The sequence below is a fragment of the Rhipicephalus sanguineus genome, chromosome 4, assembly GCF_013339695.2.
Source record: "Rhipicephalus sanguineus isolate Rsan-2018 chromosome 4, BIME_Rsan_1.4, whole genome shotgun sequence".
Taxonomy (NCBI): domain Eukaryota; kingdom Metazoa; phylum Arthropoda; class Arachnida; order Ixodida; family Ixodidae; genus Rhipicephalus; species Rhipicephalus sanguineus.
The window spans coordinates 17,482,500-17,501,615 of NC_051179.1; the positions used below are offsets into that span (position 1 = coordinate 17,482,500).

Sequence of the window (19,116 nt, forward strand, 5' to 3'; positions counted from 1 at the left end):
AAATCAGCAGTTTCACTTTACCACTTTAACTTCTTTAGGCTCACCGATTCAAATCTGGTCACGAAGTTCACAACGATCCATTCTTTTATCCGAAAGAAAGCCAAAACATAGCAATAAACAAAGCCACAAGTGCGTTCGAAGCCCACAAGCACGAAGACTAGGCAAATCCGTGTACTACCCATCATTCCCATGGTGGCTGAACGATCGCAGCGCCAGAGTTCCCTCTAGGTCATTTTAGGAAACTCTATGCCATAGGCTATCTCGGCCAAAAAATTTTGCGTCAATACCCCTTTAACAGTCAAATGAGGGCTATTTGCAGTATTGCACTTACCTTTACGCTGTTGGGGGCAACAAGACCGGAGTTGTCAATTGATGGCGGTCGCTGTACAAATGCAGGAACCACTTTTCTTGATACACTTGGAGACGGGTTTAACGATGATGGACATGAAGACTCTGGACACTGCATTTTAGAAGAAAGAAATGGAAAACAGTCACTAACAGAAAACGAAACACTGCAACACCTTTTTATGCATTTGTATAAAAAGAATCTCGGACAATCCATTAGAGACAGGAGTGTTCAAATAAAAATTTTACAAAATTTAACACCACTGTGGACAAAACTAAGCTTGTAAAACTACATGACCTGTTACTGAAAATATGCTAACATAAACTGTGCCTAACATTTCCAAAGATGACAACACTAAATACTAGGGATGGACGAACATTCGGGCGTTTCGAATATTCGAACGAATATTAAAGTATTCGAAATTAACGAATATATGTATGTTTGACCGCACATAACCCCCTGTAAAGGTGGTTTCACTGCAGCGTCGAGTTGCTGTAGTGTGAAACCACGCATCCAGGAGAAATCTGCACTGCCGCGAAGCCACACTTCAAGGTTAAGTGTACATATTTTTTTAAGTTTAAGAGCGTGTTATATGGGCTTATATGCGCTAAGTACAGTAATTTTTAAATTATACCGCATTATACCACTTATAACTTGCACCCTACTGCTATTCAAATTTTGATACTATTCAAGGTTTCTTCCACTTCAAAACAAAAAAGTGACATTCACTCATACCTAGTTCCAATTCTTAAAAATATTGTGCAAGGGTCATGACGAAAATGCTCGTTTTTCTTAAGGGGAGATGCTACTTGAAGACACTTTTTCTTTAATATTCACCCTAGAGCAATGAAACTTGAGCTGCTTATAGAACTTTTTATGCTGATTTCAAATATATAATTAGTTTTCTTGCAAGTTGCATACGTTTAGTTCTGCAACATGACAAAGTGAAAAACTTAAGCCTTTTGCCCCCCCTCTTTTCAGACCTAAACTTCAATAATTTTTGCAATTGATAGTTCATAATGTTTCAAATAAAGTGTGGAATGCAAATAACTAATTAGGAAGTCCATACAAAATATGTACTAGACGTGAAAAATTTTAACGTGGGAAGTTCATATTTCTCCTACCCTAGTAAAAGTTTACGTAACTTTTGTTTATTATATAATAAGAATATTGAAACTTAAACAAGATGATTGCATTTAACGTACTTTGGAAAAAATTTGGGAAAAATTTCATGCAGATCTGAGCACCAGAAGTACCCGAAAAAGGAGGGGCACATTGACAAAAATGGCAAAATTTGCGTTTTGAGAAAAATGAGTTTTAAAGTCAAAATTGCATGTTTATTTATCAAAGATGTCATTGAATGCGACTAAATTTGTACACAAGAAAGAGCAATCCTCCTTGTAGTGGCCACTGCCATTAAAATGCGCCAGCACCATAGGTTTGGCGCTCACGGCTCTTTCGAGCTGACTCCTCGACAAGAGATTTTTTCTTCAGCGCACGCCGACGAGCCCTTGCTTCTCCTGTTAGTTTTTGAGACATTTTTTTCTGGCGTGTGCTGTCCCGTGATGTGCCAAGAGCAACCAGATCATGAGGCGGGAGCACACCAAGCTCTTCCAGAACACGTTCAAAACTGGAGTGCCCTCGATTAAACCAACATGTTCAGTGCTGTCATATCAGCAATCAACGAAGACTCGTCGTCCTGTGATTTTTCTTCGTCTTCGAAGAGTCCGATCTTTTTCTGGGAGGCACTCACATATTCGAATGCCGCGGCAAACTCGTCGGACGCATCGGCGTCACTGCCACTACGCCTTGCGGCAGCAGACGATCTTTTCGTGGTTTGAGTGTTCGGCTTTGATTTGCGCCGGCGTCCTCGAAATTTGCGCGCCGCGTGAAACTTCACAGGCCGGTGACCGCGCTTCCTACGGCTTTCTTCATCCATAACGGATAAGCACTCGAGAAAAGCGTTGTTCAGCTGCGCTGCTCAACGAGACACGGATCCTGCAAGTAGGCTTCACAGCACACACAGGCGTGCAGCGGCCAATGGCGGCTCCCGATCCGCACCACGTGATTTAAAGACAGTCGCGGCGCTCGAAAAAGGCGGCAAAAGCGTGCGTCTCTTTATTATTTCTTGCGCTGCAGCAGCGCGGGAAACCGTTGTTATTTGAACAGTGAGGCTCGGCTCTTCGCCTCATGCGGTCGACAATGGTGAGCGGCGGTGCATTATCGGCGGCAAGGTGCTCGAAGATGACACAATTTCGGCCTTTTGACAGCCACCTTGTGCTCTTTAGACGCAATTTTAAAGCGTTTCCAGTTGAGTCTCGGCATTGATTTTTTTTTCAGAACAGTAGAGGTACTAATCTTAACAAAACAGGTGAAAACAAAAAATCGATAATTTTTTAGAAAAACTCGCGTTTTTCGACCCGAATCTCCCCTTAAAGGGGTCATGAACCACTTTTCCAAGTAATGATCTAATGGCCTCAGTATCGGAGTGTGCTGCCTCCCGAATCGATTGCCGCAAAAATTTCTCGAATCCGTCAAGAATCAGAGGAGTTACGGGGGTTTGGCGCACGCTCCCAGCGTTTTCTCTCTTTTCTCGTGCCGGCGAGCGCACTGGAAGCTAGACAGGGAGGGATGGCATGGGGGAAAGAAGTTACGCCAGCGCGCGTCATGAAACGCGATCGCTCTCCCGCTGTGATTCGCTTGCGCGAGTGCGGCTACCGTGTACTGAGGAGTGCGGCGCCGGCAAGTGGTGGCACCCCGCGGCAAGAAGCGCATCTGATCCGAACGCCGCTCTCGATTTACGTCGGCTATCGGCCAATAAGCATACTATGTCTCTTGCTACGTACAGCGGACAGACGCCCCACCCACCGACGAGAGTGAGAACCGGCCTCTGTTTGAAAAGAGGGTGCCTGGGGAAACGGCAACTTCGCGCTCCGCTTGTGGCCATTACGCGGCGCGCACGACTGTAATATTTGGCAGAGCAGTTCATAGCCGTGTCAGCTTTCCGCAGGATGTGTTTTTTCAATCAGCCCAAGGGGTGCTTCATGACCCCTTTAATAATATGTGGCGAGTACTATTCGAACTATTCGATGCGAAATTATTCGGCCCAAATCACTATTCGCTTCGAACCTCAAATTTACTATTCGCCCATCCCTACTAAATATACATTAAGATAAGTGGTTAGCGCTGGAATTTGTATACCTGTATATTGGAATAGTGCTCTAACAAATAAATAAAATGCAAAATTCTAGGTACAAATCTTATTGCTGTAAAACTGCCACTTTGTAACCTATCACCAGGAGAACATGTGGCCCTCTGCCAGTTGGTATATTACACAGTCAGTGTTCAGCATAAAAAAAAAAAAAAGTTATGCTCATCATGATGGTGAAGCACAAGTTTCATCTGCTGATTTTTTCAGAACATCAACTTTTTAACTACTTAACTGATTGGCTCTTTAGTAGAAAACTCCCAAGGAACCTAGCAATCATTATATCAGCATCACGCGAGCATCAGTACAATGTCTGCCAAACAATTGCATGCTCTTTAAGAGATCATCAAGGAAAATAAAATATTGAGGAAGCTTAGCACTAGTGATGCCAAGTCTGAAAGAACAGCGGAGGTAGACAGCCTTGCTGGTTTTTTCTTCATTTTTTTTCCTTCTTTCTTCCTCTCTTTCATTCTGTTTGTTTTTTCTATCTCCTTTTTGTCTGTTTCTTTTTATCTCTCTCTCTCTCTTTCTTTCTCTATCTGTGTTTTTTCTATCTCTTTTCTATTTTTTTTCTTCCTCTCTCTCTGTTCCTGTCTGTTTCTTTCTCTTCCGTTTATCTGTTCTGTGCTTCTCTTTTGTTTTCTTCAAAAGGCACACGCATTGAAGAAACGCCTACACTGCACATCCGTCATCTCAACCTCAATGGGTGTGCTGGCCACAGGCTTTATTATTCACCAAATTACTAGGCGATACAAAAAATGTACTATAACTGTCCTCATTTCTCGAATGTACTACCAAGAGAAGACTGTCTTTATTTATAGTCAATCCTAGGATAAAGAAGAAAACGAAGAGAGTGCGTGCTGGCCGAATTATAGCATTGCATGCACTAGGCGCAGCTGTTAGGTGCTAGGCGATGAGAGATGCCATATAATGCAGAGGCTATTTAGGATGATAGTTTTCTGTTAATGCGAAACGAAAAGCTTAAACAGCTCTAATAATTACAGTTGTCCTGTTATTCTCCAAAAATTCTGGAAAATGTTGTTGTATGGTCAGTACTTGGGTCAGTAAAAAGAGCTGAACTTGAGTAATGCTATGAGCAACTTGTTCACATTGCCTTTATTAGAACAGATTTTTTATCAAGAGTATTGCTCTCCAGAATTCTTCAATCATACCATTTGAGAAACTGTTTCGAAACTTGGTCATGCCCATGGTCAAATTTGAGGAGTATAGCAAACTAACGCTACCGGGAAGCACCAACAGAAAAAACACCGCGTTGCCACGATTGCTGTAGTCATCACTGTCACTGCGCAAGTTGCCATGGCAAGAATTACATTAAGAAAAAAATCAAGTATTTGAGGAGTATTGCTGCCACACAACAATAATCGTCATCTACCTCGCATATTTTCCTTGTACTGTCACCGTGGTCCCTGCACTTCCCGGCCACAAACAGCGTGCACGCTATTTGCGTGACATAGCATTCTTGACAGGAAAGTGGCGAGAGCCGAATTTTCAAGAAAGAAAACGCAAGCAAGCCAGATGACCACTATAGTTGTGTGGCAGAAATACTCTCCAAATATTCGATTTTTTTCTTAAAGTTAGGAAAGGTGCTTTCAAGAAAGGTCGAATAGTTCTATGGATGCAGTATCATCTGCAAAATGTTAAGCCCAAACACGAACACACCGCTCGCTTCATTCATGCGGCATCACTTGCGGGCCTATGCAATGCAACACAAAAATTCTGGTTATTATCTTGTTTTTCTGCCAACAGATAGCTCCACAATCAGCAGATACCTAAAGTCCCTCAATAAATTCAAAAGTATCGAAAAGCTTTCATGAAGCCGACGGCGCCCGCGATAGGCTGATCTGTGACACGTGACCTTGCCCCGCCATGAAGGTTCCCGCGCCCCGGGAGGAGAGCGCTCGCTTCCCCTGTTCCGCTATGCACGTTGTGCGGTGATTTCGTTCTGGAAAGTCCGATATGCCTTGTTGCTGCGCGTTTGGGTGCCGAAACCGGACGGAAGACGGCAAGAAGTTATTTTGCATCCCGCGGGGCAAACAGAACCTAACCAGAAGAAAAGTGTGGTTGCACAGAATTGGACGGAAAGACTTCGAACCGTCGGCCACTGCACGACTATGCGAGGTAAGTAACGCGACACAAAGGCGCAAGAAAAAGCATACGCGTGCATGTGCCGAGCTGCAATAGCATTTTATTCGTGCGCGCTGGTTTTGATGGCCCACATTTGTCGAGATTATTCATTCTAGTGCTTTATGAACCCGCTGACGTAGGTCATGCAGTACGAACCTAGCATGCAAGTAAATAAAGCGAGGGAAGCGCACTAACTCGCCGACAGATATCCGCATTGTGTTGCACGCGATCAAAATTTGTCCGCCGCCGTGGTATGACAGTTACTGCGGTTACGGTGCTCGGCTGCTGACCGGAAACACGCGGTTCGATCCCGGCCTCGGCGGTCGCATTTTCGATGGAGGCGAAAATGCTAGAGGCTCGTGTACGGCGCGTATTCAGTGCACGTAATAGAATCCCAGGTAGTCGCGAAATTACAGGAGCAGTCCACTACGGCGTGCCTCTTACTCATATCGTGGTTTTGGCACGTAAAACCCCAGCAATTATTATTATTGTTATAGCGATAAAAGTTCATAAATTTCGGCAGTGAGTTCTACTGTTAGACTTTTCTATCTCTGCGCGCGTTGTTAACTTCGTTTTACAACATGTTGAGAAAGTCGTTTCCAAATGCAATGTAATACGAGCGCGAATAAACGAGATGTAAACATGCCAAATGTAGGCGATGAAACATTTTTTCCGCTCTCTTTTTCAATGTTTATTTGAAATAAAGGCACAGCTTTAGCATTTTGGGGACTTATTTCGGCCTTCATTACAGTCAGGCATCAGTAGCTTTTATTTCCTAGCATGTGCAGATATTTTTCCACCAGCTGAATGCCGTGCTTTAACCTGGGCGTCGTCTGCTACAGGAACTTTCTAGGTGGCGCGCGCGGCAGATGTCGCTACCTTAAAAATTATGGAGGGACCTTACAGATACCCACGATTTTGGCCAATGGTGCGTCCAGATTTTGAGACATGAAGCCCAATTCGCAGCTCGTATGACAAGAACTCTGTTGCTTGCTTCATATTTGTAAACTTGTGCAAGGTTATATGAGCCACCAAACTCTTTTAGAGCCCGATTTAAGCACTGCCCCAGCCAGCTTCTTACATGCCAGGAACAAGTGTCCCAGTGTCCTAACCACATGCTTCAATAACCAGGTGTGAATAGGAGCCAGTGTCTCCATGGTAACACACCTGGAGAGCAGAGGACAACCGGGGGCACTTGGGTGAGCCTGGCACACTGGGGCAGTTGGCAGCGGGGTCAAATGCAGTCACGGGGTCAAGCAGGTGGTGGCTGTCAGTGGCGAGGCTGGTGACACTGGCCAGCACAACACTTCCATCATCGGTTGCTGACCGGGCGACACTCGATTCCACCTTGCGCTGCAGCCGGCTGGTCACCTTGACACCGCTGACACCACAGGATGTGATGCTACTCCCTGCCGCCTGCAACTGCCATCCATGTGAGCCTTTCTACCCTGTCCACTCCCCGCAGCATGTCCACAGGAGCGCAGAGTTTAGTTTCGGAAGTACAATCAATGAGGAGGGGAACTGCTTAGACTCTCGTTTAAACAGAACATGAAGGGACCAGGAAAATATGTTCTGTTTCACAGGAGTTACATTTACTGAGATATGAACAAGGCTGCAGAATTCAAGTATGATACCATTCGTATTTGAGGCAGTTATTCCATTTAAGCAGCAGTTCCGTTTAAGAGATTTCCGTTTAATGAGAGTCTACTGTATGTGAAACAAAGTAGCTATGTTTCTTTTTTAAGAATGAAAAAAGGGGATGGATCGAGGGGCTTGTTTCTTTGTTTAAGGGGGCACACTGGTCTTAGGGATGAAAAATCATGGGAAAAGATCAATTTTCTGAATATAGTATTTTCGTAATATACAGGCATTGCCGCAAGAGCTGACCAAGTTTCTTACATCTTGGATTGATATTTCAGCCCCAACAACAATTTATATCACCAACACAAGCTATATTTCGATTGAGAAAAAGCACAAAAATTGGGCTTTTATATCGATATGCTGCTTCTGAATGACGTGTGCTGCAGCAGTAGGCATGCAGGTTATGTCCCTGGTGGAGACTAATCATCCAACAAAAATATTTCGATATCTTCTATTACATGTGGTTCAAAATGAGCTTTATCTGTTTTCTTGCATTTTCTCAAAACAAGCTCTTACTCACCCTGCTTGTTTGGTGCAACTATTGCTCAAGCTCTAGAATAGCTACAGCTGTAACGTTTTTTGCTGTACGAAGCTAAATGCATAAAGCTTGAAATGCTGCAAGAAAATTCCTTCTTTTCTTCTGCTATAATTTTTTAAACTGCCTGTGTTCTTGATCGTTAGTAGCTGTACTGTAAATGCTAAATTTCAGTGGGCTGCTAAATTGTTAATTGTTGTTGGATTTGAAAACTGCTTACAGCAGTTCGATTCTTATTCTGCTTTCCCCTCAATAATTAATTGAGTCAAAGAAAAATTACTGCACTTTTAAAATCAGCACGAAGAAATACATATATATCTGTGCTTTTTAATTGAATCTGGTCACAAAATGAACAAGATAGCCCCAGGTACCATGTCCCCCCTTAAACACATCCTAATGAAGCCAACGGGTAATAAAGCTATGGAAAGCATAGGGGTTATGACTTGCAGTTTTAACTGTAGTGTAGTAACTATGACATCAATGAAAAGAAATTTAAGTGTGCGAAAAAACAACTTTCCATCATGAGGGACTGAACCTACAACTTTCGATAACTGTAGAGCATCAGACACGTTATTGGAAGGTTGTAGGTTCGGTCCCTACTGATGGCAAGATTTTTAGGGGCGAAGCTCCTTTGGGTATGGGTCTGTCCCTCCTCTGTAGTATGTAGTAGTAGCAGTAGAAGTAGTAGTAGGTAGCCACCTCTAGTTCTCACTAGTTCACTATATGGCACTGTCGTAGCCACCTTTAGTTCTCAGAAAGATCCCTACATGGCACGGAGGCGCTCGCTGCGTTGCAGATGCGTGCTCTAATCCCTCCCCCCCCCCCCCTCCTCTCGCCTCGCGAGGCCGACGCAGGCAGCGTCTGCTAGCGAGTTTCTTGATTGAAAAAACCGACTGCTCGCACTGCACAACCGTTCACTGACCACCCCATATATATAGGCACTGGATTTTGACCTCCAAGGTAGTGCCTGTGTGAGATTTCTCCTGTGCGTGATTAAACAATAAAAATTCACAGCGTACATGTAAAATTAAAGTGAGCTGCAAGTCGCCATGACTCTCGTTGACCCTTTAGTATAAACGCGCCCAATCTCCCGTCGTTGATGATGTACTGGGCAGAATTCACGGAAGATTCACATATGGCGCGTGTCATTGGTGGAAGGAAATCGATTTAGTGCGGCGACGTATGCTGGGGGGACCGTTGTAATGAAGGGACCACGTAAACCAACAGTACAATAGAAGTTTGATGTTTAATATATACACGGTGTTTCTCACGTGTTTACTGATCATATACTGGGCGAATTACTCTGAGTATTCACGGTCTACCGATGATTCCCTCCGGAGCTTCGCTCCACTCATCATCATTCACCCCGTGGATATGCTGTGGATTTTTTTTTGTACACTTTAATTCCTTTCCAATCATGTCACAATTACTACCCACTACAACGAAAAACTACAAATAATGTCTCCTATGCTCCGCATGACTTCACTGATTTTTTTTTCAAGGTATTCCCGATACTCACCGATATTCCCGATAGCATATCTGCAGCATATTCGATGTGAAATGTGCAAGCAGAAAAGCATTAGGGTACATTTCATTACGCTTTAGAGCCAGTTCAGAGCATACAGTAAAATCTCGAGCAAGCGCCCCCGCCCCTCCCTTCTTCGAGAGATTTCAAATATTCGGCCTCTTCCCTCCTCCCACCATTTTCACTGTTTCGATCACTGCTTTTATTCGCCAGATGAGGGCGAATGAAAACAGTGAATGCATGCGTATCCAATAAAGCATTTTGATAGAAGCACAGGTGTGCATTCTTTATTCTTAGCAGCTCTTCCAACCTTCTTCAATTTTGATCCATGACCGAGCAAGCCCCCCCCCCCCCCTTCCAAATCTTGTCGAATTAGCCTTCACCGTTGGGGGGAGGAGGGGGTGCTTGCTCGAGATTTTACAGTAGTAGTATCGTCTTCCAGCATGGTTTTGATTACTTGGTGTGTGCTACACTGAAAGCTCAGCATGCGTACATTTTTGCATTCCACCCCAATTGGGCACGCAGATGTCGTAGCCAGGAACTGAATCCTTATGCTACTCTACAACTATAAGCTGCCACAGCCAGTGAAATCTTAGCTTCACATTTTGTAATTGTGGATAGAAAAGTAAGCTGCTTCCTACAAGCCAAGATTTTAGTAAGTATAAATTCTAGAGAGCACCCACGGACGACTGAATAACAAATAAGAACGAAGTGAAACCAACAATTATTCATCAGCACTTACCTTGCAGTCAACATAGTCGTTCCACGACTTCCACCAGTCCATTGAAATGAGGTAGAGCATGTGGCCGGGCTTCAGACCCCTTTGTTCTTCCCTTCTGAGCCAACTCCTGAAAATTAAGAATAGGCTATGCAGAAAACGCCAGGAAACAAGCCTGAAATATAAAGACAAAGAACAGCACAACATCTTGCTTTTGTGTACCAGTACTTGTGAATTTGTGTTTTATTTTCAATGCGTGCAGCAGTAACAGAGTAATCTAGGAGTGTGTATGATTCATAGCAGCATCTTTTATTCATAACGTAAAAATTAAAGGAAACATTCTGCCAGTTTTGCTCAAAGAGCAAAGCACTGATAGAGATAGAAAGGTTCAGAATCGTTTGAACGCCCTGCACAGTGCTCCAACCTATATGTGGATACAACACGTAGGCACGATGCAGCATTCAAGGCAACACCTGCTAGGAACAAGACATGCTCTAAACATTATAACAGGTGTCTCACAACACCAGTGTTACGAGGAGTGCTGCCAGAAGTGTTACAGGCGTATATTGCGGTAAAGCACTTTTTACTCATCAGCAAACATGGAGTCATATGAGAACAGGTAAGCATGAATAGATTTTGCTCAATGATCGCAAACAGTCACTGACATAACAATGGCACAATGAGCAGCGTGGCCATAGGTAAGCAAACGCGCTGTGCCACCTCTTGCTTCAATGCAACTCCATAAATGAGATAACATAACATCCAACATTAGTTGTGCGGGAAGACAGTACTACACGTGAAGCCACCGGCCACATCGACTTGCCTAGTCTGCGCACCAACCACACAATGCTTCCAAGAAAGGGAATTTGGTTGCCTGTGCACTTAGCCACATGAAAGAGATAGCACGGCTGCCACAGCCAGCCTGTGGGAGATGTACACTCAACCACAAACCCCCCATGCCACGCCACACACTGAAAGACGGTGAGCACCAAGCCACCTTCTCTCCTTCTTGGCTCAACCACAGCATACTTTGCACAGAGCATTATGTGATCTAACCCCACCTGGACTGTATATGAAACATCATGGCAAGAGTCACAAAATATTATTGCCTTGTGTGTCCCTACAATTGATATTCCAATAAATTAAAAAAAAGTAAATGAACAAGTGATCATGCACCCTTGCTAAGGCAACGCTCAACAAGTGGCACCGATCTTGTACGCAGGAAAAAGCAGCATACAAGTTACATTTAATTTTCAAGGAAATTACTTCCATTATCACTGCTGATATATTGTGGCATGTGGCAATGAAAAAAGAAATGAAAAAGTGATAGAGTGTAGTTGTGACCAGTTTTTCAATCTACGATGTTGAGAGGTGTTCTGTTCTCGTGGGTGAAAAATAAGTCTGGTTACGTGAACCTACGGTGTCAATGCTCAACTTACAATGGGCTCGGCAGTTTCGCTATCCAGCAGGCTAAACAAGCGCTACCCTTTCCAGAAACTACTACATAAAGCCTTTCTATTGATACATGCTTCAGAATTTTGTTACGGTTACAGAAATTTGTAAGTCCAATGTACAGTGCTATGAACAATGTAGGCATACCTGATGATGTCGCCTTCCTCCTCCCTCGAAGATGGTCGCAGCCCAAACACAACATGGCACACCTGGGAGATGACAAAAGTGCACGCACGTAGGAGATGAACGCTATTTTCCTATATCCTGTCATTGCAGTTGAACTGCATGCAAATTTTAAAGAAACAAAGCCATCTGACTGAACTCACTTGAAACATTAGGTTGAGCAAGCTGATGGTAAGGTTGTTGCCGACGGTCCATACAAGGTACTCGTCCAGGGTAATGAAACCGGTCTGTTGATGCACACAAAAAGATACAAATGCACACAGAAAAATCAGCATGCCACGTATAAAGTGAACAAAAATTTAGTAAAAAGGAGTTGCATGTCATACAGGTGCACATGATTTTCAAGTGCTACAGAAGTAGTTAAAAGATGTGAAGCTTACTCATGCAATGCATGGCAGTGCTCTTGTATATGTAATCAGTCACTCAATATGCTGCAAGGCATGTCTTATCTACAGCATATCATTAAGTACAGAACAATTTACAACTAAAAACAAAAAAAACCAATGAATATGAAGCTGCATTCACTGCATAAAGCCAATAAGCAAAAACTGGCAGCAGCATTCAAAACCAGAGAAGAACAAACCTTGCTAGGGTCATGCTTGTCAAAGACTTCATCAATCATCGGCTCCACGTCTGCCTTTGCAGGAGTCATTTGCAAGTGGAACAGCTGAAGAGAGAATTACATACATAATGCTGCTGCAGTACTCCACATTTAAAAAGAAAGCACTTGAAAACCCAAACAATATTTTTAATGACAAAAACATTAAAAACTTACTTCAAGATATCTCATCTGAAACTGGCCAAAGTGCAAGTCAATATAATAATAAATTAATTTATTGTTCACTACAGGAGTATGATGCAAAACAGCACATGAGTGCGCACCAATCTGCTCTTTCCACCTGACAATGTGGAATCGCACTATCTACCGATACAGTGAAAGCTCACCAATTTAACACTCGTCTAGGCTTGAGCCATTGTTCGATGTTTTCAAACACATATTATGATAATAAATATTCGCTGCGGCTCGAATATCTGTATTCAAAAGTAACAAATATAAACACTTTCCCATGTATAACCCACTTAAAAAATTGGTTTCCCAGCAGCGTGAGCCACACTGCCGTGAATCCACACCTCAAGGGGAAGACTGCTTATACAGTCGACGTCCGATTTCCCGGACCCTCAAGAGACCGCGAAAACGTCCGGAAAATCGGGCAGTCCAGAAAAACGAATGCACGTGAAAACGCGCCTTTTTGGTAGGTATTTTTCGCTGACGGAGAGGGTCACAGCCGGAGTACAAGATTCCCATAGCAATTCAGCCAATGCATCGTTTAGGTGGCTCTGAAAAGAGGCGTTTATAAAAAAAAAATACGACGTGGCCCACACTACCTCATAGGTCAGCACTTGGGCGCAAAGAAGTCGCTTATTTTCTTTTGCACGGTCCGCTTGCCCGCGATTATGTCTGCCTCAATTTCAGTCAACGTCATGTTGCCGCTGTACACCAATGACAGTGTCATCAGTGCTCGCGTCAACTCCGAACTCGTTGGCTGTGTAGGAGCTGGCTCTTCGTTCTCGGTGTCGGAGTCATCAGAATCCTCCGTAACTTGATGAATGATTTCGTCATCGGTCAACTCCGCACATAGCTTGAGGTCTTTGTCAGCGTCGGCGAAGCCCTCAAGGGTTATCTCGGCTGGAATCAACACGCCGCCAGCGCGCAGATCGTCGAAGGCAACGTCCACGGATGGCAGTTCGTCATCGTGAGCCTACGAGGTGGCTTTGTGCGCTTCGAAGGCGCGGACGAAGACGAAGGAGCAGTCGCTGCCACTGCTGTAAACGGCGAATCCGCTCGACGAAAAGCGCAGCACGAAACAGCTAGGAACTCGGTGGATGCTGAAGGTCGGGAAACGTGATCACTGAAGGTAGCGCGCAGCAGCAAACGATAAACCGCAGACACGACCGCAGAGCTGGCACAGCTGACAAAACAACACGTGAACGAACACAGTGAGGTTTGGCTTGGCTAAGCTACGGCTGGCAACGGATTGACACGTGCGGTTTCGAGGTTACGGCAGCCGTGGCGCGGTGCGGCGGTGCTGCTGGCCACACCTGCGATGCGAGTATGGTGGGTTCAAGGATATGAAAATGAAAACAACCAAAATGGCGGCGTCGGTGGTGACTTTGGGTCGGCGGTTAACAGTGAAAAGTCCGGGAAATCGGATGGCGAAGGCTATAAGCGTCCGGAATTTCGGACTTTTTAATACATTGACTCTACGGGGAACTTGACGGTGCCACAGATGAGTCCGGGAAATCAGGCATGTCCGGAATTTCGGGCGTCCGGGAAATCGGACGTCGACTGTAGCCCACATTTCAAAATTGTTTCTGCATTAGAGCAGATTATAGCGCAACGTATAGCAACTTTTAAAATGTAATATGTAAAATGTGCCAAAATGTGCTAATATATCACAAGCGTGCTGTTTTCAAAATAAATGTATGATAAAATGAGAGAGTACTGGTGAGAAAAGCACCTGTCTTGATTATTCGGGATTCCACTCTATATTCAAAGCTGTGCTTTTGTGTTAGATTCGTATTCGAAAAATTTGATACGTGCACACCACTGCTATATAATTTATTAAAACTCTAAATATTAAAAAAAATTTAATAAAAGTACAATCATAATCTTATTCAATATGATGAATATTCAAAACAAACTGAATGTGAAACAAACTGAAACTGAAGCAAAGCAGCTGTGGCTCTTCGCACTTATTTCTCACTAATCTGCAAGAGTGCACCCGATTTCCTGCTCTTAGCATGCCCCCTTGATTGCGTAATTTAGCACACGAGATAAGCTCAGGTACAGAACAAGTAAGCTCTGAGAGAAAGCTAACGGTTCAGTTGCATGAGGGCACACATTTGTGAACTGCAAAATGTGCAACTTACGCGACGAAAGAGAACCTAGGCGATAGTGCAAATAAAGTAAATTACAATGAGAATGTTTTTCTAGGCAGTACAGTTCGAATGGGCAATGCTTAATCTTCAATGGCACACCATCTATGCGGCCTCTCTATGTAAACTTTCCATCTGCCTGGCAAACAGTACTTGTCTGCCAGCTATGGTAAAGAGCACAATAAAAGAATCACTGAAAACTTCCACGGCATTCTGAAGAACTTTCAGGATCACAAGAGCAAAAGCCAAGAAAATTTCAAGTTCATACACACTGCTTAATGGCTGCGACGGCATACTGCCTAGGACTAGCTGCACAGTAGTGGTGCATGGATTAGCAGAGCCATGATGATTAGTGCTCTGCAGACACAGGGCAGAGTATTCACAAGCTGCAATGCTAAAATTAGGTTTCCTGCCCTTCCACATTGCTCGATATAATAGCAACATCCTTCCACACAAAAGACCCAAGTGCCCACCTCATCAGTTCTTTCTTCCTGGTGGAGCACCAGCAGGAGATTCAGCATGTTTCCCACCTCTTCCCGCGAAAGCATGCCATCCATGTCCTGGTCAAACACCTTGAAGCAGACTGCACAGCATCAAAAATGAAAGGCTTATCTTCCCGGCACAACAATTGGGAGGGAAAAAAAAGAAAGAAAAGACAGATTCCTCATGGTTATGGCACCCAAGCAACGCGCTCAACTGCCAGTGGCAACAGATAGCATTAGCATGTGAAAGAATAACTACACTTCTTTCTAATAGCATTCCTTTTTTTTTTTTTTTTTTCAGAGATGTGGAAATGGATTGCCAAAACCAGTCTACTTCGGCTTGCAGGAGACGGCCTCGTGAGTTGTGCCCTAGTTTAAAAAATCCATGCGTGATGAACAAGTGGTGTGACCACATGACATGATAAGGCTCATGAGGGAGAAGAATGGGTAGGAATGTCATAGGTGGGAACCGGTTGACACCACGCCATGATGGCTTCCGCAACCACCACAAGGAAGCGCAATACGTATTTGCATGTCACGAAATGAGACATTACCAGCGCTTTACTACGAGTGTGTCGCATACAAATACAAAAAGAAAGCCAAATCCATATTAAAGGTAAGCAACGGCTACCACTACAAGGTAACTTACAAGAGAGAAAATGACACCCATAATGGAAGCATGCTTGCCTCTATTTCATTCATGAAGCAAGTGAGAGAGAGAAAGAAATAGCTCTATTGTGGCCCCAGACAAGCCAAAAGCACCTAGCATTGCAACCCACGAGTTTCGTACACAGTTTAGAAGAAAATCAACTTCGTAGCTCACATTTTTGCCTCTCGGTGAGTGGTCCCCTGCAGCATGCGGAAACGCCACAGGCCATCTCCTTGAAGTCGATGTGGTTGTCCCTGTTCTCATCAAAGGCATTGAATATCCCTGGAGACAAAACATGCAGCTGCAGTCACCCATACCTAGGCAGTACCAAGAACTTCAATTCACCTCCATCCAGCAAAATCTTAGTGTGTTAGAAAACATTCGTCATAGCATTACTTTCATAAAATGTATTTCAGCATATGCCATTTTTTCTTGCCTTTGTCCTGCAATAGCACCATTTTGTGTTCATGGTTAGCTTGGTTAGCTTTGGCAATTTTTTTAGAGATTATCAGTACTTGTAAGTGGAGAGGTTGACCTACATTCTGGTTTTTACAGTACGATGCCATCCATTAAGAAGTTGAAATACCTCCAGCCACAAATTCTTGGAGGAAACCCGACGTTTTGAGACCGGCTTGGTCTCTTCTTCAGGGGTGACTGTGCTGATCAGGGGGGCTTATGTGTTGCTAGTTGACTACTGCTTAGTGGTCAAGCCTATGGCATAGAATAAAATGAGCCGAAGGACAAGCAATTGGGTACCTTGGCAAAGAACAGGAGGCACAGGTGGTGAAATGAGTGGCCCCAGCATTTCAAGGTCAAAGCGCCCCGTCCGAGACTGAGTCTTGAGCTGCCAGTAGCGCTTCTCCAGCTCTATGATGTCCGTCTCTTCCACTGCACAGCAGGGCATGCAAAAACAATGCAAAAACAACACATTTCACAGCAAGTGAGGCAAAGTGACAAAACACAACTGATGCTGGTCTTGTAAGAACTTCTGTTCCATGGCAATCAGTTGAACCCCTTTACAAGAGACATTGATATAAGAGACATGTGGGTATAAGAGACACCAGTGTGCACACATTGAAATAGGGGTTATCAGAAAATTAGAACGTGGTACCCTGCTTATAGGAGATCGCTCATATAACGAACATGAACTGCTCCCTGGTGTATGTCTCTTATAAAGGGGTTCAACTGTAGTTTGGATGGTTTTGTACTCGGGTGCTGCGCGCCAACACATATTTCTCAGTAGGTGAAACTCCTCTCAAATGGACCATACATTCCCATACCCTTCAGGTTCCATCTGAAGATATTCTACTGTATACAGTAGGCTCTCAGTAAATGAAAATCCCTTAAATGCAATCTCTGCTTAAACGAAACGAATGCCCTTTATATGATTGGTTTCATACTTGGATTCTGCACCCTTGCGCCTCTTAAGGGGAGACGCGGGTCTTGGAACGGCCACAAATGGTCAAAAAATCGATTTTTCGCAAAGCTTATTTTCGAGGCGTTTGTACTTCTGAGCACCTACTCTCAAATTGCTAACGCTAAATTCGGTCGGGAAACGCGATAAAATCGGCTTTCAAAGCACCCCGGCAGCACTAAAATGTCCCCAAAAGGACGAAATTTGTTCGAACTTCCCGCGCGCGCCATGAGCGTTGCAGCGGGCATAGAGTTTCCTACAATACTTACTAGAGGGAACTCTGGCGCTAGTGTCTATGGGAGCTGCAATGCATCGCGCTTCAGCCAGCATGGGAATCACGGGTAGTACACGGATTTGTCTAAACTTCGTTCTTTCGGCTCCGTTTGGCTCCGCGTCGCCTGCATCCGCTTTGTCGCAAAACGAAGTTCAGTAAAAATCAGCAGTTTCACTTTACCACTTTAACTTCTTTAGGCTCACCGATTCAAATCTGGTCACGAAGTTCACAACGATCCATTCTTTTATCCGAAAGAAAACCTGAACATAGCAATAAACAAAGCCACAAGTGCGTTCGAAGCCCACAAGCACGAAGACTAGGCAAATCCGTGTACTACCCATCATTCCCATGGTGGCTGAACGATCGCAGCGCCAGAGTTCCCTCTAGGTCATTTTAGGAAACTCTATGGCAGCGGGCCGAGCGCCGCCATCTTGGGCTAGATTTGAAGCTGTTTTCTTTGTGCACATTTTGCGCCATCTCAAAATGGCGTCGCTCAAGCAGAACGGCCGCCGTCGCGGGTTTTCTCAAGGTCGTTTCCAGGCCACTGATTGGCTCTCACACGGCGCGCTTTTCAAGCGCGCCTTTCCGAGTCTCCCATTGGCTGGCGCGACCGACACGTCAATTTTTTTTCTTTGTGTTGGGTTCTCCGCCGTGGCTGTCCGTTTGTGTGCGCCTGCTTTGGCGATCGTGCGTGTTTCTCGACGGACCGTGTTTCCACTTTGTGCCGGTAGTTTTTCCACGCGATCGAGATGCCTGGAGACTCTCGTCTGAAACCATCGACGCAACGAGCTTTTGGAAGCCGCAAAAAACGGGCTTGGAACAAGAAGGCGCCGGCTACAAGTGCACCGTCGGCAGCGGAGTTGGAGTCGCGGCCGGACCCTTTGGATCTGCCGGGAACTTCAACTGACGACACCGTGGGACCAAGTTCGACTAACGAAACACTTCGGGTTGATGCCGCGTACTACTCAACGGCGGAGCAGGCGCAGCGAGTTGAGAGATCGGCGCAAACGAAGACCGTTCTGTCTGGAAAGTCGGCTACCCAGCGCAAGTTCGACCTTCTTGGAGTCAGCGCGGAGTGCCAGACCGGTGACTCCGGGACCGATTTTTTGCTCGTCGATATGAAAGTTTTGAATAACTTTTTTGCACAAGCGAAGTGCGACAAATGTGACGCAAAAAGTCTCAGCGTGAGGAAGGCAACGGACAAGGAGTACGGCCTTGCGGTAAAGCTTATTTTTTCTTGCAGCAGTTGTGATTTCGAGAAGAAGCAATTTTCTTCTCCGAGAGTGAGCGGAACTGCCACCATCACTCCCTTCGAAGTCAACATGAGGGCCATGAAGGGGATACAGATGATAGGCAAAGGTGTTACTGCCCTTTCAGACTTTTGTGCGTGTATGAACCTTTCGCACCGAGGCTTGCACCACAAGACGTTTCAGGGACACCTAAAAAGTTTAGTGAAAGCCTGCGAAAACACAGCGACTGAAAGTGAAGCTGCTAGTGTGGCAGTAATAAAAGAGCTGTATACAGACTTCTTGAACCCCATAGGGAACATCGATGTTGTGTTTGACGGCTCATGGATGACGCGAGGTCGGAGCTCACACATAGGTGTG

The 19,116-nt window shown here is 44.7% G+C and overlaps 1 protein-coding gene across 7 annotated transcripts in view; it reads right to left on the reverse strand.

Moving 5' to 3' along the window:
* The window catches only part of LOC119389507 (ubiquitin carboxyl-terminal hydrolase 32-like), a 214,190-nt gene that overhangs the window by 179,079 nt on the left and 15,995 nt on the right, over window positions 1-19,116 (reverse strand). For 4 of the 7 annotated variants that reach the window (XM_049414448.1, XM_049414444.1, XM_049414443.1 and 1 more), the window contains exons 6-15: window positions 16,578-16,709; window positions 15,996-16,103; window positions 15,164-15,273; window positions 12,529-12,549; window positions 12,337-12,420; window positions 11,897-11,980; window positions 11,718-11,779; window positions 10,143-10,248; window positions 6,867-7,121; window positions 332-460 (exon numbers count right to left, since the gene is read on the reverse strand). In XM_049414448.1, coding sequence (XP_049270405.1) covers window positions 332-460; window positions 6,867-7,121; window positions 10,143-10,248; window positions 11,718-11,779; window positions 11,897-11,980; window positions 12,337-12,420; window positions 12,529-12,549; window positions 15,164-15,273; window positions 15,996-16,103; window positions 16,578-16,709 — 1,091 coding nt within the window. Of the gene's footprint in view, window positions 1-331; window positions 461-6,866; window positions 7,122-10,142; window positions 10,249-11,717; window positions 11,780-11,896; window positions 11,981-12,336; window positions 12,422-12,528; window positions 12,550-15,163; window positions 15,274-15,995; window positions 16,104-16,577; window positions 16,710-19,116 lie in introns of all 7 variants that reach the window. The other 3 variants (XM_049414445.1, XM_049414447.1, XM_049414446.1) reach the window with 3 other exon arrangements.